Below are 21616 nucleotides of genomic sequence, written 5' to 3'. Positions count from 1 at the left end.
TGAAAAAAAGCAATTAGATCACTTTCACTTCATTAGCATAGTCTACAAACTGTAGTTTTTCTGTCAACCTCCTCTATAACTCAGAGGGCATGTTGGCACATCACTAACTTCAGGTGTATAGTGTGTATGGTGTGGAGTGCAGCTGCAGGCTACCAGTGAGCTAGGCTCATTTCAGTCAATTTCTGGCTTAAAATTGAAATCATGGCATTTCTACTGAACACCATCATTTGACTTTCAGTGCAGACCAAACAAGTGGACATCTATGAAGTTAACTTGAACCATAATGAAACACGGTTCATTCACAGATGCTGTGGCTGAGGATACAGTATGTGACATCAATATAAATATTAAAAAGCTTAACTAAACAGATTTACAGGATTTGTTTATCTGCTGATCCTAGCAAATGAGCAATTATCCCTCTCCGACACAGTTACCAAAGATTATTTGGTAACCATAGCAACATGAATGCATTTTTTTCCTCTAAAATTTCTCATTAAAAACTTTGTTAAAGTTAAGATCTTTGTGACTGCCAGAGAGGATATATGAAGCCAAAAGCTGCAACAAAGGGCAACATGACTTGTGGTCAGTTACGAGAATATTTTTTTTTTGTTTGTTTGTTTTTTTTGCACCAGCTGCTTTTTGCAGCATAGTGCTACAGGATGACAGGTCATTCAAAGTGATTTAATAATCTTGGCTCAAGTTTAATGGTATGCTACGCTGGATTTTTCTATAAAACAACAAAAGACAAAAGTAATCCCTCTCAATCATTACTTATGACCCACGAGAAGTGTGTGGCGGTGTATTTGTCTGCAGAGAACCCTCTACCTGTACTGTCTTATTCTATTCTTATTTTGCTGTGGTCAGAAAGTTCCTGGGCACAGCACTCAAGTGAGGTTGGGACTTCATTTAAAGGTAGCAACCAGGTGCCAGACCATAAGCAGAACATATCCAAAGGGGAGTTACGAGAATCACAGACACAGCATCGGATAATACAAATATAGCAAGGCAAAACGCCAAGCGTGCAAAGCTTGATTCATGAGAATGAATCTGGAGTTGGCTTTTGAGACTGTTAACAAACAATAATCAACAATTCCTGCATTGTATACTTTTAAGACAAAACAGACTCTGAGTAAATGGCACCAATGTTTGATGATTTGTTTATGGAACTGATCTGCACCTTTAAACACAGCTATTTTTAAGGCCTCCATACAATCCTGGTCAAGTGGAAAATCAATATTTACAGGGTAAGCATGTGTTCCATCTCCACAAGCAGAGCATCTAACACAAACACACATCTGTCTCCATTTTCCCGTAATGTTTGAACCTTCCTTCGTCTCCTCTCATCATCTGTACCTCGCTCACTCGCTCTTTCTGGCTCATGTTCCCTCCCCGATGCCCACTGACTCTCACCTCCTCCCTGCCCCCTCCCCTTCCTTCTTTGTCTCCAGGTCAGTAGATCAGTTTTCAGTCTGGCTCGTCGGGTGATCCCCGCTTTGGTTACCTCGTCCTTCTCACCTCTCGCTTACCCCCACCTCCTCACCTCCCCACCTACTTACCCCATGAGCATATGGTCGGCAGCACGACCTGAACTCGCGGTGGCTTTTAATAAATACATCAGTGCTTTGGTATCATCATGACAGGGGTCACGGGTCGATTACAGTGTGTGCGCGTGTAACCGAGAGAAGGAGGGAGGGGTGAGTTTGGTGTGTGTTTCTGTTTTGTTTCTGGTTGACAGTGCCTTCACCCCTGTGACCCTAATGCACGCTGCATGTGATCACAGGAGGTGTACGAGCGGATGCGTTCATGTGGTGAGCCCGACTGCGCGGAGGGGTGAGTGCGGGTCTATGACAGACGCTCATCATATTTAATCCTGGAGGGATTTCGTTGAAATGAAAAGCTGCTTTTCAATTTTATAATCCAGTAGACCTAATCTCTCTGCCAGCGCCCGTCCATACAGTCCAATTAGATGGACGAAACCGGCCGGATGAGTCCTATTCACCACAAAGTCATCTCCATAGCTTGTCCTTGCTGTATCGAAATGCTGTGGCACCCCGTGTCGTGAGAGCCCAATGCTGACCTTGACAAAGCGTTGTGAAACTGTGCAATACACAAAAAAAAAACTGCGCTGTCAACCCACCTGTTTGTGCTGCAGTCTTGGCCTTGTTAACAGTGCATTGATTAGGCTTTGGATCTGTGTGTGTGTGTGTGTGTGTGTGTCTGGTTCGATTCAGCCTTCGTGGCACCGCACTCTCTCACCCGCCCCCACACACACGCTGGGTCCAGGGAGAGAAAGTGCTCACTACAGTAAAAGAAGAAGTCGCACTAGTGAAAACGCTGAGTCGATTTATTCTCAGAGGTCAGTGTGGCGCATGGAAGATGCAGAGATAGCAGCGGTTGGGTGTTTAGATTTATGACCACGCATACGGCAAAGAAAGCAGGGATAACTGTAGAAAAGGAACAAAAGGGTGAGAGTCAAACGGGGAGGTGAAAAGCAAAGAAAAGGACGGTGCGAAGTGCAAATCGAGACTCGCTGTAATGAAAAAAGAAAACGATCCAAACCTGAGAAAAGTGAAAGAGACCTGCTGAGATCAAACAGCCACTATGACCTTTGTTGTGGTTGATTGAGGACAGCAGACAGGAAAAAAACAGTTTTGTGGTGGAGTGTGAGTTATGTGTGTGTGTGTGTGTGGTAGCGGTTAGAGGGTAGAACGAGGCCACTTTGCCCATATTGACTGCAGTGCCATGTGACTGCTGTGATCATTAATGTGTCCTGATGCCAACGGGTATCCTGATGACCCACATCTCAGCAGTCCACTCTCACTCTCTGGCTGCTTCCCAAACCAGACCTCTCTCTCTCTCTCTCGCTCTCCCTGCCTCTCTTCACTTGGAAGCACGTACTCCAACCTTCTCCTTTACACTTCCTTCATCAGCATCAGGGCCGGGTATCGAACCTCGATACTCTCTGGTGCCGACCGAAATGTGTGAGTATCAAAAACAGTCAAGTAGCAAATGTTTGTAGGCTTGTTTACTCATCATTTTTTTGAACATCTACTGTTTTAAATTACAGTTATTTTTATTTTAGACTTTATTTTTCCTCTTACAATTAGACAATACTTGACTTTTGACAACTTAGGCTTCTTTTCAGCCAAATTAGAAATTCCAATATGTTACTTCCATGGGCATGGAAAAGTCAATTAATGTTTGTGAACATTAGCTACTTGCTCTCAAAGCTGGAAACCAGAGAAGTAAGTCTCAAACCTGTGATTTATTAGCAGGGATACTCAACTTACTTTTCTGGGGGGGCCACGATTGCAAAATAAAAGATGACCAGGGGCCAGTTAACAAACAACCATGAAAATGATTTATCAGTATATATAATAAACAACAATCCTGTGTTCAACCTTTTGATATTTGCTGCCCTAACTTGTTTTTGCCAAGAGGCAAATCCAGTTGAGCCAACCCTGTGCAGCTAGATGCAGCAGCCATGCAAAGGTCAGGTGTACGCAGGGGCGTTTTAAGGATTTAAGGACATTCAACCTCTGTCAGGGGGTCTGGGGGGAATCCTCCCCTGGTACTTTTACTTAATAAACAATTTCTATTTTCATGTTTTAAATGCGCTCTGGCACCTTATTTACATTCACATTACAAACAAATTTTCATTATGATTTTCATTATGAATTAGAAAATGGTCAGTGGGACACTCAACACCTTGTTGCGGGCCAGATTTGGCCCATGGGCCATAAGTTGAGGAACACTGGTATAAAGTTTGGAGCTGCTTCGTAGACAATGAATGACAGCCTGATTTTGTGGACCCTTAGAAGGTTCATTCAGGTATAAATTGACTTGTTTAGTTATTATTTGTATTGAACATTTACTGTTTTGAGTCACAGTTTTGCTCATTCTAGACTTTATTTAACTTCAAGAACTTTAGCTTCTTTCATGGAATGACACAAAAAGGTTTTTTTTGTAGAGAAACAAAGTAATGCATTGCGTAACTGTCACACAATTCTCTGTGCATATTGTATGTGCCCCTATCCAATATACATTGAATTAAAGAAATGATTTTTGCAGACAAATCTACAAGGTCGGGATAAAATCATTAGAGTTTAACCTCAGATGCTGTGCGTTCTCTTTGATCTCGATCATTTGATGTAAGGTGGTCATAAAACTCACTTCAAGCATAGGTGAAATATGAGACAATGGGCCCCTGGGCACAGATATGCAAAGGGCTCAAACACCTCTCCTATACAGGAGCAAGACACACAGACTCTGTGGTGGTTTTGCAATTTTTTATGGTCATTTTGTGCCTCTTTGAGAAAATATTCTGGTCTTTTTTGGTGTTTTGTGTTTTCTTTGTAGTCATTTTTGTTCCCTTGTGATTGTTTTGTGACTTTTCATAGTCATTTGGGGCTCTCTGAGGTAATTTTGTGTATGTTTTTGGTGGTTTTGTTTCACTTTGTTGTCATATTGTGTGTCCTTGTGGTTGTTTAGCATCTTTTTGTAGTTGTGTTGTGTCTGTTTGTGGTTGTTTTTCCCATTTTTGTACTTATTTTGTGTCTCTGCAGTTTCTTTGTATCTCTTTGTGGTGTATTTGTGTCTCTTTGTGATAATTTTTAGTCTCTTCCTGGTCAATACATGTTAATTTGAGTGACATTTTGCAGTTGGAGGCCAGGGCGGGGACCTGACACTTTAAGCCCCTTGGTCTGTGCCCAGTAGGCCCTTCCAGGAATCCATCAATGAATCCAAGCTGTGTGAAGTCAGTCTTTTTCTCACTTTGACGTTCTGAGAAAATCAAGCATGTCAAATAAGATTGCAAGTTTTTAGTCTTGGCTCATGCAAATACTGAAGTTCAATGACACAAACAACCAATAGCTTCGCTCTCTCCAGCACTAAACAAGAAGAAAGGAGCAAGAATGTGAACAAGTCTCGGTTCTCGTGGACTGTGGAGAAGGAGGAGAAACTAGTTGTGGAGTGAGCAAGAGTGCATGATCTGATCCACCAATCAGCACTTATTTTTAATGAGAAATCTTAATCTTTGAAATGACTTGCCTCTCATTCCCATGGTCTACCCTCCACTGAAATAGTGCAGCTAACCAACAGGGGCTGGTTTTGAGTTGAGGCAACTAAATCCAAAATGTAAAGCTTGTACACTCTACATTTTATCTTTGTGATCACTTTGATGCTGAATTGATGAGAAAACTGTCGACATATGACGCCTTTTATCTTGTGTTTCTGGAGTTATGTGCTTTTGTGGAAACATAGTAAATTGTTCATATGCTATTTCTTAAAGGGGGTTTGGCGTTACGTTTTCCACTAAGAGCAGGATGGGAAATAATCTCAAAAGGAATCTAGTCGTAGTCTTGCAAAAAGTGATCCTGCAAGATCCCCATTTTTTGCAAAATCTCATTTTCTTTAGACGTGAAAGGGTGTCTTTGAAAGTCTTTTCAAAACCTTCTAATGTATGGCAGGCATAAGGTTTCTAAAAAAGAAGAATAATTTTGTTAGTCATACTGAAACTCGGATATGATACTTGAACTAATATCAGATGATACCTATCCCTTATCAAAATGCAGAACACACACACACACACACACACACACTGCTCTTCTTTCTTTTTATTGGCTCACACTCCCTTTTACTCTATTACTGCCCCTCTCTACAATGCACACATCTTTACCCCTCTCTACCCATTCAGCTAACATCTATCTCTCCATCCTGCTGCCATGCTCTCTTGAGTACACACTCTTACTCACTCTTTCACACACTTCTCCTTTTTTCCCTGTTCATTTTTGTATTCATTCATTCCCACTGATATTGATATTCCTCCTCTTCCCTCTCCTCTCACTTTCCTTGGTGAAGAACTTTGATTTAAAAAATGCCCAACACTGTTGACTGAGCTTTTTTATCATGTTGTTGCCTCTTTGATGCAATCTTGCTCTTCACCCATGACGCCCAGTTTTTATTACTTGCTGTTTTTTGCATTCGTTTTTTCCCTATTTGGAGCACCCTAGTTGGTCTGATGATGTGCTGACTTCAGATAAACAGTTTTTAGAGTTTTCACTGACCCAGTAAAGTAGCTTTGAAATTCAAAGTCTCCCCCCCTTCCCCATCTCGTTTACTCCATCTTCCTCCCCTCCTAACCTCCTATAATTCTCTCCCACTCCTGATCTAATGCTATTCTAAATTCTGTCAGCGCCCCAGTTCCTACATTTGGCACATACTCGCCACCTATTACTCCCTGAGTCTATCTCTCACTTGCACTCACATATAAAATGCATATGTCTTCATGAAATAAGCAGTCCCTCGAGCGCAGTGACAGGCACCCACCAACACAAACCTGCTCGTGTCGCCAAACTGTTTGAGTTAACAAATTCTGACACGTACGTGAACGCAGCCACACACGAGTGCCCAAAGTCTTAGACACACACGCAGATGTACACACACACAGACCTGTGTGTGAAACCACTAGCTGCTGGATATTTTTTAAAAAGGGGCGGGTGGGGGGTGGGGTAGGGCAGGGGGGGCACACTCAACTGCAGCAGAGGAGTTAATTACTCCATACGATCAATAATTCATTACGCTGTCAGTTCGTGGGTCTACGTGTCTCCGTATGTGTGCTGGCATGTTTTGAGTGCACGTAAGCATGAACACCAAACTCTCCCAGTAAGCATTTTCTTTCCCTGGGAACGGCAGATTAAGAGGATTGACTCCGTAATGGATTAACCTCTGGATTGTGTGTGTGCGTGCGCGTTCTCGTGTGTGTGTGTGTGTGTGTGTGTGTTGAGCGGGATCAGAGAGCCCATGTATGAATTGATTAGCCTAAGAAGCTCCTCTCCTTCCTTTTTAATGACCACATCAGCACTTTTTCACCACGGGGAGGATAAATGTAGAGCTGTCCATCACGGAAATGAGACGCCGCCCCTTTAAGAAGGGTTAGCTGTCACTCAAACGTCACTCCTGGGAGTACTCGCCATGGACTAGGGAGACCCTGCTGTGTCAGTGTGTCCAAGATGATAGATGGTGCCTGTGTGTGTGTGTGTGTGTGTGTGTGTGTGTGAGTATTAGTATGTGCACGTGGGTGGAGGGGTGAGTGACTGTCTCTATGCAGTATTTATTTGTCAGCAGGACTCCGGCTTTTAACTGAAGCTTCTCGAGCAAACACCAAAGCCAGCGCATCCATTATCTGTGCAACTAATATTGTTTATCGAATAAACATATATGCTAAATGAAAGAAAGATAACAGCTTGACAAGGGAAACTGAAACACGAAATGACCAATTACCCTGTTGGAGGCAACTATTCGCCCACTCCCTCCGTGTCCTTACTCCAACTGAACTCCTCAGGGGTTTACACGCACGGTAAACATGTGTTACAAACACACACGCACGCGCGCAGTCATGCATGTATACACAGATGCACATTCACATATTGTTTGCCTACAGTAGGGGGTTGACTCATGTCCCCTGCATTAGATCTTGCTAAACAGTGGGCTGATGTTTGACACGGAGCACACACACACTCTGACAGCAGGGTACCGTCACACTGCTCACAGGCTTAGGATGCTGACAAAGACACACGAGTGTGCGTGCGGGCGTGTGTGCGCACACACTGTCAGCTATTTTGTGGAGATAAAATGGTGTTTAGACGTTAGCGACGGGGCGTGCGGAAGAGTATGTCAGCAGATGTGCGAAAAGAAGCTGGGAAGGAGGAGGAGGAGACAGAGAGCAGGAGTCAGAGAGCGGACAAAGTGTCACAAAGAGCTGACTGAGATTTTTTAAAGATAGATTTAAATAAAGAGGACAGAGCAAACAAAAACTAGAGTTACCCTCATGTGATTGTATGCCTCTAAAAACCACTTAATTTGCAGTTACAGTTTTGACATCCATGTCTGTGAAAAACACGGATGCTTCCTCCTGGCAACACAGAAGATCTAAACAATCACTGCAGTTTCAGCGTGGACACAGAGATTAGTGTCACCAATTCAGTACCTGACCAAATGTCTCCCCTTCTGTTCCTGAGATACAACAGTATGATGTCACAATGCAGTTGACCTTTGACCTTTTGAATATAGAATGTCATCACTTCATCCTTGTATCCTATTAGATATTTGTGTGAAATTGTGTCATACTTAGCGAGCAAATTCTTGAGATATGGCCAAAAACATGTTTTGTGAGGTCACAGTGACCTTGACCTTTGACCTTTGACCACCAAATTCTGATCAGTTCATCCATAGTGGACATTTGTGCCAAATTTCAGGAAATTACTCAAGGCCCTCTTGAGACATCCCGGTCACCAGAATGAGAAAGATGCAAGATCACAGTGACCTTGACCTGTGACCAACAAATTCAAATCAGTTCATCCTTGAACTTCAAGTGGATGTTTGTGCCAAATTTGAAGAAAGCCATTCTTGAGATATCATGTTCATGAGAATGAGACAAATGGATGGATATACATACAGATGATTGGACAACCCAAAAACATAATGCCTCTGGCAAAGGTTATCACTAGCGTGGAGGGATAAAAATTGAGGATCCACAGAAAGTAAGTCATCCCAGTCCCTTCCCAGAGCTCCTACCTGTTTGCTGTACTTGTTCCCAGTCTGGCAGCCATACTCTGAGCACTGGTCAGATCCCAGGGACATGGCATCTGCATTACCACTGCCCCCGCTACTGCAGCTGCTGGAGCCGGCGCTCCCCACACAACCCCCACTGCCCACAAACGTGTTGGAGGGAGGCAGGTCCTGGACCGCCTGGTGCTTCTTTCCCTCAGCTGGAGGGGAGTGTGGCTGTAGATTGACTGCGGGGAGAGGTGAACTGGATTTGTAGTGCCTGGCCAGATCTGGGCTCGACTGGTGCCTCCTGCCGCCGCCCATCCGTGGGCTGCCAGGGTCACCGTCCATTGCACAGTAGCGGGCTGCCAAGCGCTCACTAGCACTGCTCAAATCCTCCTCCTCATCATCATTGGCATGGCGTCGCAGCCCGTTGACCGTGACAATACCGCTGTAAAGCGATCTGTCCGCCTTCCCTCCTCCTGCAGCTGCACCGCCACCACTTCCATTTCGTTTGTCCCGTCGAGGTTTGCGTCCGCGGTCTGAGCCCCTGCTGCGGCCGGCCTGTGGCTGAGCCCCCGGGGGACTGAAGAAATCCTCCTCTGGCTCCTTCTTACCGGCTTCATAGCCATTCTTGCCTTGAGCACCACACTGCCGAGCTGTGACTACAAGGAGGATAACCAGGATGACCGCTGCGGCTCCCGCCAGGACACCGATAGCTACACTGAGGCGTTGTTTCCCTAGTGCACGCTCGCTGTCTGGGTCCCCTGCAATGTCCAGTGACAGCGGAGCCATCAGACTGCGGGCCACCTGGGGTGAAAGGTAGAGAGGAGACAAACAAGAGAGGGAGAGATGCCAAGTAAAGGAGGGAAAGAAACAAGAAGAGACAATGAGAAAAAAGTCCAAAACAGCAACTGTAAAAGATGACACACTGGGTGTGAGCCACAAAGACACATCAAACAGCATCTTCCATTTAATTAAACTCATCACCGTCTTTTAGTGGGGGAGCTCCTCTATTATTCCCAGACACATAGAATGTCACTAAATATATAATTGCTCTTGCTTCTCAGTTGCAGCATTTCAAGTTGTAATTCTCCATTTGTGATCTCACATCATCTGCACTGGTGCAGGAAATGCCTGGGATTATGCTGTTTAAAGCTGATTAAAAGAATAAAAGGAAAACCTAAGGTCAGAAACAGTTAGAAGAGGAAAAGTAGGAGAAACAGTCAATAAATGTGCAAATAAAGGCAGAAGACATGCTACAACTGTATCCCCAGAACACAAACACATCTACTGTCTCATCAATGAACAATGCCCCTATTGTAAAAGATAGCGTAGGCGTGGATTTGTTAAGGATTTGCTATCACAATTTTTTGCACTGAGAATTGGGTGGATAGACAGATAGAAGGCTACTGTAAATGTGTGCGCTCTACGGAATAATTTTAGAGACATTTTCTCTCTTCCTTTTAGGGTCTTGAGTTTGTTGTTCTGTTAGCATAATAGCTTTATCTGACGAAAGGCAAATCCACAATGGTCTGTTTAAACCAATTTATATAACACTTATAAAATATGTTGTATTTGGGTTGAAGATAGAGGAGACAAACAATAACCTGTTATGAGCACATATACATGGCTGAGAGCACACACACACACACACACACACACACACACATACACACACAGACATGCTCTGAGCTTGTACACTAATAAAAGGATCATTACAAGAAAGTGGGTTATGCTGAAACACAAACACAGCCATTACTGGTTATGGAGTCTTGCTCTACAGGAGACAATGAGGCTGTGGAGTTCTGGTCTGCAGAGCCGTGGTGGTAATATGGGGCAGGGCCATGAATCTGAATATAGCTAATCAATACATAGCAACTATGTTGGGAGAATCATTACGCAGAGACCTGACAAAATACACACACACACACACACACACACACACAAATGTATGAATGCTCTGACACAAGCCCACACATTGTGTAAGCTGTCCGTTAGCGAGACTACTCATTCTGCAGCCCTGACACCGCGTCTCAGAGCTCATACGACAATTCCTTTGGCCTGTCAAGGCTGCAAATTATATACTCGTGTAATCCCTGCTGCCTTAAGAACGGTGGGTAATAAGGCTCGCAGGAATGAACGGGAGAGAGACAGAGAGCGAGGAGAGAGAAAAGTTCCATTTGAGCCCATGCGGTTTGCCATAGGGCTGGGCAATATTTTACTATTATATCATATATGAGACTAGACATCGTCTTAGATTTTGCATTTCATAACATCGCAATTGTTTCCCTTCCTTGGTTTTAAAGGAGTACTTCGCCTACTAAATGACAATGTGTTTATCAGCTAGTCATGCCGTGCGGCCAGGAAGAAAACTTTGTTGTTCTTGCATGCCTTCATTTGAAATGGTGAACATATTAAAAGTGCTGGCAGGGTTACTTTTAAAACACATTCCACTACTGAAAACATGCCCTAAAATGTTATTTGCAATGTAATCCATTAGATTACTCAAACTATGTAATGTATTCTAAACACTTTGGATTACTTTTGGAATACTACAAAATTGAGCTCATTTGTTTGGGTCTTATATTTCCAAGTGTCCTGGCTGTACATCTCCTTTGTCATTGTCCTCTGGCAGCTGCAATGCACACACTTATTAAAAAAAAAAAAAAAACTGTTAATGGAAAATACGTGCCTCATATGAAACATAAATCGTGTCCTAACAGCAAGTAAGCGTCACTCTCTGTCCACAGTAAATCCATTAAATATGCACTTCTGTTACATCATGCAAACAAACCATGTGGGTCATCTGTTAGCTGTGAGCCCGACTGGAGATGTAACCACTTCAAAGATGCATGAGAATCTTTCTACATTTGTATGTTTTAAAACATAAAATACATTTAATTTGTGGTATCTATATAGCCAACAAAAAGCAGGTTGTTATTAGCGGTAATCATTGGCCAGAAACTTTCAGCCCCCTGGCGATCTCTCTACAGCCACATGCCACTTTGTTTAGGTTTTTATAGTTAAATTAGGAGGTGTTGTGTAGATAACTTTATAAATCAGCCATTTCTCGTCCACTGCGGAGCTTTCAAATCGAGCAACAGGAGTAAATAGACAACAAGGCCTCCGCCAAAAGTTCAGCTCAAAATGGCAGCGTGATTGTGTGAAAGTTTGTAAATGGATGTTTTGATATAGTTTTGCTGTTGCTTAATGTGGACCCCAATCAATCAATAAATCAATATGTTCGCCATTTTCCACGGAGGCATGTGAGACAGTCAGAGTTTTCTTCAAGAATTCAAGGTAACACGGCATGACCAACTGATTTACAAATGGTCATTTTGTTGGTGAAGTATTCCTTTAAAGGCTGCTTTACAGAAAAATGTAATTTCTTGAATTTACCATACTGATCTATAATTTACCTCTACCCACTTAGTCATTATATACATATTACTGATAAGTTGTTGATGATTTGTCAAAAATGTCATTTTCTCTTTCACCCTAGTTTGCAATAACCAAATAAAAAAACTACAGTATCACCTGGAGTATTGGTAATACTCCAGAGAGTGCTGCTCACACAACTGCACTGTGTAACTTGATTATTACATTATCCGAGGCATATTATTAGACTCTCTCATATAGAGCCACATTATTCACTCTCACTTCTCGTTACCCCCGAGCTAAGAACGGGGCTGTGTTATATTTCATTGTTTCATCACCATCTATCTCTGGGTTAAGTTTCATTGTTTTTGAGCAGAGTTGTGTTTGCTTCTTTTCCATTATTCCGCTTCTACTGCAGAGGGCCTCTCCGCCAGGCTCCGCTCTCTCCTCAGCCCCATTGTTCTTCTTTTGCCTGCAGTATTCCTTTCCATTCTCATTCTGCTGGGCATCTCCCTGGCTTAGCGCATCCCCACGCTGTCTGCCGTATTGTGTGTGCAAAACACAGAGAGAAAATAGCGATGCAGTGCCATATGTGTGTACACTATGTGACAGAACAGCCAAGTTTTTGTGTGTTGGGAGTGTGCATGCAGGCATATGCGACGGAGAGAGGCATTAGTAAGGTGTATGGCTGTGTGTCAAGTTACAAGCTAAGTGCAAGCTATGTATAGTCGTCCAAGTGCAGGTGTGTATACTGTACGTGTGCGTGGGCGGGTGCATGCAAGACTGTTAAGTGTTCAGCAGGATAAGCGCAACAGCCAGCTCTACCGCCGTGTTGGAGTGCATCCCTGTGACGCATCCCAAACTCCCAGTGGAATCTTCCATTCTGCTGCATGAGCTTTGTTCTGGCTGGGCTTAACACCACCATCTATCTGCTCCACTCTCCAGGGACTCTGCTATCTGCATGTCACTGCAGATGCCGGTGCTGCGACCACGGTGAGGAGTTCTCCCCTGACCACACTATTGACCCAAGTGCCCAATCTTAGTTGTAGCTCGATGCATCCACAGAACAGAGAGCCGCAGTTTGGTAATTGTTAGCTATTATTCATGTTCACAGAAGGCTGACTGTACATATTTAAAGACATGGAAAAATTCCACATATCAAGATTAAAAAACCCTCTTGATATGAGATGAAACACAAATTGTAAGAATGTGAAAATATCACCAAGAGCCTTAATCAGATTCACAATGGAGTGTAGTTCTCATGTACAAAGTTCTCCAAATGACAGCCATGTCTAAAATACCACAACTATTTCTAAGTCATTCTTTCTCGAGCTCAAACTCTGCAGTATCATATTGTAGCTAATTACCCAACATGTGGTTCACCCAGTACTGTTGGATAGAAGAGACTGGAGTCATTTTCTGCCGTGGTGCTGCAGCAGAAGCAGACGTTTTCCTTCCCTAATTACATCTGGCATCCATCCACCACTCAGTTTGACTTCATTATGAGATGGAGGTATTCTCTCTTCAATGACTTCTACTCAATTACTCCGCCAAGTTCCTCCCTACAATCAAACTAAACTATGCATATTGTAATCAAAGACGGCTTTTATACTGGGCTTGGACATATTACACCCTATTGTTCGATTCAATGGCCCCGGTCATTTAGGCACACTGCAGTTAATTCCACCTGTCAACACCATTGTTCCAGCGCTTACCAAGTGTTCTGTTCTAATCCTCACCCCCTTGATTGTTCAATTTGTACTTTTCATTCTACCCTTAAGTGAAAGCCTTACATTCATGAGGTGTTCTACATACCGGCTGGCGCTCAAATACGACACCTTCTATCTGTGCTCAGTCGTGCGTCTTTGTGTAACAAAAAAAACAACACTGCAATGACACACAGCGTTCTTTTTTTGGAGGCCAGGTTGCCTCCATATGAGGTGAGTCAAAACTCTCAGGTTGTCATAATACAGAAGGTGTTTTTCTCCTGCCAAAACACAAGATTTAGCTTTAAGTGCCGTTCAAAAACAAGGATGCAGAGAATTCAAGGGGCACACAGAGCACAGTGTTATTGTAGTTGCTATGCTACTCTCTAGTATGGCTATATAGTAACATAATTGAAAATGAAAAATGAGCCAAAGTTTACATTATGTACTTGGAAATCATACATTTTTTTAGTAGAAACAACTAGGAAGGCACCACGAAATGCAAACTTTTCAGTACAGACACTTTTCCTCCAAACATCTGCACAATAAGGTGTGTCCTCTGAGATCACAGTCCCCAGTTGATTTTTTTCACACAGACAAGGTGCAATGAAACACCTTTTTTCGAGTGTTGGCGGGATGGCATGGTATTTTGGGCAACCAACACAATCTGTGTTTGACACATTTTTGGAGATATGCATCTCTTATCTGTCTGACTGCTCTTTCCCTCTTAAATGTCTCAGAGCTAACTTAGGCTCGCACCGCTTACGTCACGTTACATGCACAGACCTGACAGCTGAAGACCTTTTCCTCAGAGAAAATATGAGAATGTGTTCTAAACCAAGTTTCAAGTGGGGGGTTAAAACCACAAGCTGTTAGTTTCAGAACAAACGCTGCAACCACAAGGCCACTGAGGCGATTTAATTATTAGTCAATACAAATTACTTTACCCACACCAGAGACCAAGTTTTAGTAATTATTACCTGCCAACATTTATGGCTCAGTTGAACATTTTTTAAAGCATAATGGGAAGTTCGTTTGATTAATACATTGAGGGCAGAGAAGAAAGGAAGATTTCCGCCAGTGTAACGTACGCTAAATTTGAACTCATGTTATTTCTGGTATCTCAGTAATGCCTTTGAGTCTAGTCAATTACCTTTTCACTTCAATGTGGATCCTTCAAGCCAGCTCTAATCTAAATCACACAGATTCATTCAATAATAGTGGATGTGTTAGTACACACATATTTCACACTCCCTTTATTCCCTCCCTGTAAACATTATTCATTCAAAGATTATAGTGGCTTTCAGTTACTTTCCTCTAAGTTTGACCACTTGTTCTGCTCAGAATGGGCTGCCTGACACAATGAAAACTCCCAAACCTCATCAATATTCAGGCATATAGTGAAGAGACACTGCTAAAGTACAATTTCTATTCAAATGAACATACTTCAACCTACTCTGTATTGAAAGGCCAGAACTGGGACATCTCTAACACACTCACCCCTAATACTCGCTCTCTCTCTCTCTCTCTCTCTCTCTCTCACACACACACACACACACACACCTAATGCTCTCAGCTCTGAGTTCAATGTACCATAAAAGAAGAACCACTCCAGTAATAACAGTTATTTTAACCACATAGTCATTATAAGAATGCATTCTGGACAAAGAACATTCAAACTACAAAGAAGCAGGCATTGCCAATAGCCTTCAAAAGAGGGCTTCTTTATCTGGGACAAATATAGACACAATTATTTCCTCAAAAATGGGCAGAAAATTGCAACACCATGCAGACTGTAGAAATTGTGCATTTATCTCATTCTATCAAGAAAATAATCTTCTTACCAGTTTTAGTTTAAACAGCCACAATCAGTTGTCATTACCACCCTCCTCCATTGTAATGTGTTATCAGAGTGGCCATTATTTGAATGGATCAAAGGACAATATCATCACTGTCATTATGGGTTATCATTTACCAACTGTGTGGATTAATAGAGGTCTGCACACATCAAAATAGCACAGAGGATTTCATTACCTTTTCTACTTCAGACGTATTTCATTCAAGGTACCTGTATTTTTTGATGTTGCTGAAATATATATCTTTACATATAAAGATTACCTGTGCATCCACTAGGGTGGCATTGGCCAAGCTCTCGTTGATGAAGACATGGACCAAGGCGGTGGCACAGAGAGAGGGGGCCCCACTATCATTGACCCGGACAACCAAGCGATGCAGACCTCTGTGGCGCCGCTCAAGAGGTTCTGCCAGGGTGATCACTCCATTGGTGTGGCCAATTTCAAACAGTCTGAAGGGATTTCCCCCGACTAGAGCATAACGAAGGTCTGCATTTGGGCCGGTGTCTGAGTCTACAGCTGTTACAGTCCTGACGATTGTGCGGGCACTGCTTGCAGGTGGAAGTAGGGTGTAGGATTCATTGGCTGGAGAGGTGATTGAAGGGGCGTTGTCATTTTCATCAGTTACAAAGAGCGAGACAGTGGCAGTGGCAGTTTTGCGAGGCTCCCCTCCATCCACAGCCCGGACACGGAAGGTGTAGGTGGAAAGCTTTTCACGGTCAAATGATGCAGAAGAGAAGATAGTTCCCGTGTTGTTTTCGATGGAAAACACCTCTTCACGCTCCTTCTCGCCTTCTTCTCCCTCTCCATTCTCTCCTGTCTTCTTCTCGTCAGCTCCATCCATCTCCACAAACAGACTAAGTTCTGCGTTCTCGCCTTCATCAGCATCAGTCACAGTGACCATGCCAACTGGGCTGTTGGCGAGCAGGTTCTCTTTCACGTAGAATGTAAAGATTTCCTGAACAAACTTTGGTGCATTGTCATTTCGGTCTGTCACCTGAATGACAACAGTTGCAGAGCCTTGCAGAGAGGGGGTACCCTTGTCCTTGGCGATAACCCGGAGTTCATATCTCTCTCGCTGCTCACGGTCCAGAACCCCGGTGGCACGGATATCTCCATTATCTGCATCTATGTAAAATGGCCCGTTACCAGCAGGGTCCAGGGAGTACGCAATCTCAGCATTCTTGCCGCTGTCTGCGTCCGTGGCTACCACAGTGACTACCCTTTCCCCAGGTGAATTGTTCTCAGCAAAGTGGACCTCCACAACACTCTGGGCAAAGGTTGGGGCATGGTCATTGATGTCTACCACTCGCACCATCAGTGAGCTGTTGCTGGACAGACTGGGGCTGCCAGAATCTACTGCCACAATGGTAACGCTGTACTCTTTGGTGGCCTCGTAGTCCAGCAAGGCAGAAGTATGTAAGAAGTATTTTTTCTTATTCCTGTGAAAATAATTAGAAAATACATTTCATGAATGTATTAGCAGCCCTAGATGTTAATTTTACAGATCTTGTCGTCAAAGTAGTCATAGAAAATATTACTGCTAATATTTTGCCAGTAGTCATTGTGCTGATCTTTTTATGGGGAATGTTCTATTATATATGAAGAAAATATCACAAATTAGTGAAAATTTCTAATTTTCATTCCACGGGGGCCAAGGCAACATCCTAAAAAATGCTTTATTTCCATGTCCAATCAACTGTCCAAAGCCCAGAGATATGTAGATTACAATAATTTGATACAAAGGCAAGCAACAAAACCTCCAATTTAATTTAAGAAGCAGGGACCAAAAAAATTAGTGGAATATTTCCTTGAAGTGCTGAACCGATTATCAAAATAGCTGGCAGTCAATTTTCAGTCAATAGACCAATCGATGAACCAACTAATCATTTCAGCTCTAATATGCCTTGGTCTTTAATAGACACTTGATTTTAAGAGATCTCCCCGATTGACTGCAGAGAGACAATAATGGTGGAAAAACTGTGACAGATTGTTTTAATTAAATGTCTTGATCGATTTGCTGAAGAGCTCTCATGATTATTACTTTGACTAAAATTCCTTTAGTCAAGGACAGCGCTTTACAACAAACCAGCCTTACTGCACAGGTGTCATAAGCAGTGGCACTGATATCCTAAGATGGCCTTCACTATTTTACCTTACTCCGTCCATTCAATAGCTTTAGGAAGCATCTTTACAGTTAACTGAAGAGTACTGACATTTGCAGCCTGCACGGCAATAATATTATTATTATTAAAAAGTCTAAAGCCCTTGACTTAGAGGAATATTTGCTCAAAGTTTATGGACTGTATTCTAACTACTCTGTAGCCTTAGTGAATGAGTGGCACCACTTGAACCAAGCTTAAATGAAATCTGCATGCAACAACACTCCACACTTCTCTGAATTCTCTGTGGGAAAATAGAAATTGTAGTAATTCCTCCTGGAGCAGTAGAGTGGGTGAGACTTAAAGCAACTGCATGATGAATGTGAAGTTGTCAAGGTCAGAGAACATACGGTATAAAAACAGTCTCAGCCCCTGGTAAAAAGACTTGCGGTTCGTCTGTGAATAATGTTAACTTTTACATTTGCTAACTCTTCATAAACATTTTACAAACTTGGGAAGCTACCTAGGAATGAGCCAAGAAGTCTCTTCAAATCAGTGTATAGGTCCTGAATATCTCTGAATTAAGGACAGTCTAGTAGAGAATTTAAGAACAGACTGCTAAATGTCATGTTAATGAACCAGTGTCTAAACATTCTGGCCATTTCCTTAATGAATAATAACCCGTTTAAAATGAATTGTTCCTTGGGTTTGTGAATCTGGTGCTTAATGGCACATATCCAAATAATATTTGCTTATCATGTGCATAGTTGTTTTTGTCCCCCCCTTAGGTAAAGTGGTGCATTATACTGAGCTCCTATTTAAAATGCATCATTACTTCATGATTACCTCATCATTAGTTAACCATTTTGTGTTCCCTCAAGAAAAGTAGTGCATCATCCCAGCCAAATGACAGGGGCTGATTATTAGATACAGGTTCATCAGTATCTAGCAGTCTGTTTTCAAGAAACTAACTATTAATTGTAGTCCTTATTCAGAGTAATTTAGGAAGTGCTTATTTATAAGCAGTAATGACTGAGCATCTCTGCGGCTTACTGTGATGGGTTACCTTTAGTTTGGCTTACCTGTCAAAGGCTTCATCTGCAGGTAGGGGTGGGAGTGCTGTTTCACCAGCTGGCTTCAGTGTGAATGGGACATCTCCTACAACTGTGCACGTCACTGCCCCATTCTCTCCCTGGTCTCGGTCTGATACCTGTACCAGAGCCACTGGCGTATCCACCAGGACATTCTCCGGTACTAACGCTGCTCCATCTCGAACAGGGATCCTTCCAATCTTTCGGATCTCTACAACTGGAACGTTGTCGTTTTCATCCCGGACAGCCAAAATTACAGTGGTGCGATCAGTGCGGGGTGGCTGACCCCGGTCTCTGGCCGTTACTGTGAACCTCAGTTGAGCCACATCTTCCCTGTCAATCCTGTGAAGGACGCTGAGCCATCCAGTCGCCTCGTCCAGCCGCAGGAGTCGCCTGACAGATTCAGTGGCCGCTCCAAAGACATACTCCACCTGCCCGTTGACTCCAATGTCACGGTCTGACGCTCTGACCTGGAGGACAGGTGTACCGGGAGGAGCATTTTCAGCCATTTCTGCCTCATATGTGGACCTCTCGAACTGTGGGCTGTTGTCATTCACATCAGTGATGGAAACACGAAGCAGGGCTTGGGAGGAACGTGGTGGGTTCCCTCCATCCCGAACCCTGAGAACGAGCTCATATGAGTCTTTTTGCTCACGATCCAATGTGCCTTTCACAATGAGCTGTGGCTGTTTTTCACCATCTGGTATATCTGCAACTTGTAGTTCGAACACAGTGCTCCTGGGTCCTCCTCCACTATCTCCACTTCTACCCCTCCGGTCCCCAAGTCCATCCACTCTAGCAATGGGGTTCCCTCCTGTTGTGCGTCTTGCTGCACTTGACCCAGCTGCACCATCTTGGATCAGCTCATAGCGGTCAATACCGTTCCGCCCAAAATCCCTGTCTGTCGCAGTGGGCAGCAGGTAAAGGGTTCCTATTGGGCGATTCTCCTCAACTGAGAGCTGGAGCACAGGTGAGGGGAAGGAAGGTGTGTTGTCATTGATGTCTGTTATGACCACCCGGCCTTCAAACAGGTCCACCCAGCTCTGCAGCGGCCCTATCACTGACACCTCAAAGTCCAAGAAACACTCATTCTCATCAAATATCATCTGGCACTGTGGGAGCTTCTCTCTGTCGATGCGCCGTGGGCCTGTTGTCAGCTCACCTGTCACATTGTCAATCTTGAAGAACTCTGAGCCGCTCTCCAGGGCGAAGGTGACATCCCCGCTGCCCGTACCTGCCGTGAGGCCCAGGTCTGCGGCCACGTTGCCTATCTTGACGTCAGGTGGGCCCTCCTCCGCCACCCGGTACCGGAGAGCTGAGTCGGCACCCGGTAGCTGAGTCAGCAGCTGCAGCACTAAGACCACGAGGCTGAGAGCCTGCGCCGCGGAGGAGTGCACTGCACCAAGCCTCTGCATGGCTCCCTCTTCCTCTCGCCTCTCTCCTTCCCGCTGTCTGCCTCTGAGCTGCGGCTTGTCTTTTCTTTATTGGTGTTTTGTGGTCTGGTGTAGCTCACAGCGTGGGTGTTTGATTTATCCGTTCTTACCTTCTCCCTATCGCTCTCTGCGGACTGCCGCCTGAGGTCCGGGGAAAAGCTTCCGCACTCTCACTGTAGTTCACTTCAGCGGTGCAGGCTCCTTTTCTTTTATTCCCCTCCAATACTCAGCAGTGCTTTTTTCAACTTCTATAATAATAATTTCTTGCTGGGCTGTTCATGCCACGAAGATATCAAAAAATCCATCCTGCTGCGTAAAAAAGGGAACAACTAATTCATCAGCCTTTGATTAATCCACTTCACTCTTTCTTTGCCGTAAATCGGTGAGCTATCCCGCTGTCACCGGAGGACGCTTATCAGTTCATAATGCCATTTGTAAGTTCTTTTTATTCCAGTCACATTCGGGACAGCGGCTTTTCTCGCGTTTTTCACAGTTAGAAACTGCAATGCAGCACCGCACAAAAGGAAGAAAAAAAAAACACAACACTGCTCAGCTCTCCGGACGCCGAGGAAAATTAACTCATCCCCCCCAAAGAGGAAATCAGTTTAAAAAAAAGTCTTTGGGATGATGCTACTGGATCTTTTCTTACCTTCAGATCCAGCTGCGTTTTTTCCTCTTTTTCCCGCAGTGGAGCAACGTGCCAAGCCGTCGGATTCCTTCACGTAAGTTATGAGGAGACAAGAGTGCTTTTCAGAGCGAGTTTCTCTTCATATATATTTTCCCCTCAATAAAACTAAAAAATCAGAGCCTGTCTTGATGGGCTAAAAATGGAGATTCCGACATCATCACCATCATCATCATCATCATCATCATCAGTTTAGCGTAATCCTATGCAGCCTGTGTTCGGGATGGATGTCTCGGTGATGGACCGAGTGTAGATGCGTCTTTTTCCAAGAGTCCCGCATTCTCTCTCTCTTCCTCTCTCTCTCTCGCTCTCTCCTCCACATGCGCCTCCTCCTCCTCCTCCTCCTCTGGCTTTTTTTCCCTCTCACCTGCACTGCTTGGGACTGCTGCTGCTGCCGGTCTCCAGCGATGCTGCAGTCTCTCTGCCTCCTCTCTCTCTCTCTCCCTCTCTCCTCGCTACTGCAACATTTTTTTCTCCCCGGCCGCGTAACTCGATCGCTGAGCTGTAACGGGAGAGGCAGCAGAGGCGGTGTTGGGTCGCCGTGTGTGTATGTCGGTTACCGGGGACAGACCTCACCTCCCCCTGTCATATAGGAAGATTAAATGGCTTGGTGTCCCGGCTGCTGACAGCTCCTGGTGGGAAAATATCTTTATTCACACATTCATACAAAGGACAAAGAGAGACGGGGAAGAAAAGAGAGTGATCTGGCTTTAATACAAGTCAGCTCAGTGCTCAGTCACATTTCTGCTGGTGCAGCTTTTTTTTTTTGCCGGGGCAAGTGTAGAAGGCTTCATTCATTCTTTTCTGCAGGAGACAGA

General features: G+C 43.9%; 1 protein-coding gene across 1 annotated transcript in view; it reads right to left on the bottom strand.

Annotated features, from left to right (window-relative positions):
* Positions 1-21241, bottom strand: part of pcdh7a (protocadherin 7a) — a 55026-nt gene extending 33785 nt beyond the window's left edge. The window contains exons 1-3 of the mRNA XM_049571839.1: positions 18672-21241; positions 15753-16929; positions 8575-9357 (exon numbers count right to left, since the gene is read on the bottom strand). Coding sequence (XP_049427796.1) covers positions 8575-9357; positions 15753-16929; positions 18672-20095 — 3384 coding nt within the window. The 5' untranslated portion in view covers positions 20096-21241. The remainder of the gene's footprint in view (positions 1-8574; positions 9358-15752; positions 16930-18671) is intronic.
* Between the last annotated feature and the right edge of the window lie 375 nt (positions 21242-21616).

The sequence above is a fragment of the Epinephelus fuscoguttatus genome, linkage group LG3 (assembly GCF_011397635.1).
Source record: "Epinephelus fuscoguttatus linkage group LG3, E.fuscoguttatus.final_Chr_v1".
Taxonomy (NCBI): domain Eukaryota; kingdom Metazoa; phylum Chordata; class Actinopteri; order Perciformes; family Serranidae; genus Epinephelus; species Epinephelus fuscoguttatus.
The sequence above is the reverse complement of the archived record's forward strand: the minus strand, read 5'-3'. Positions and strand labels throughout refer to the sequence as shown.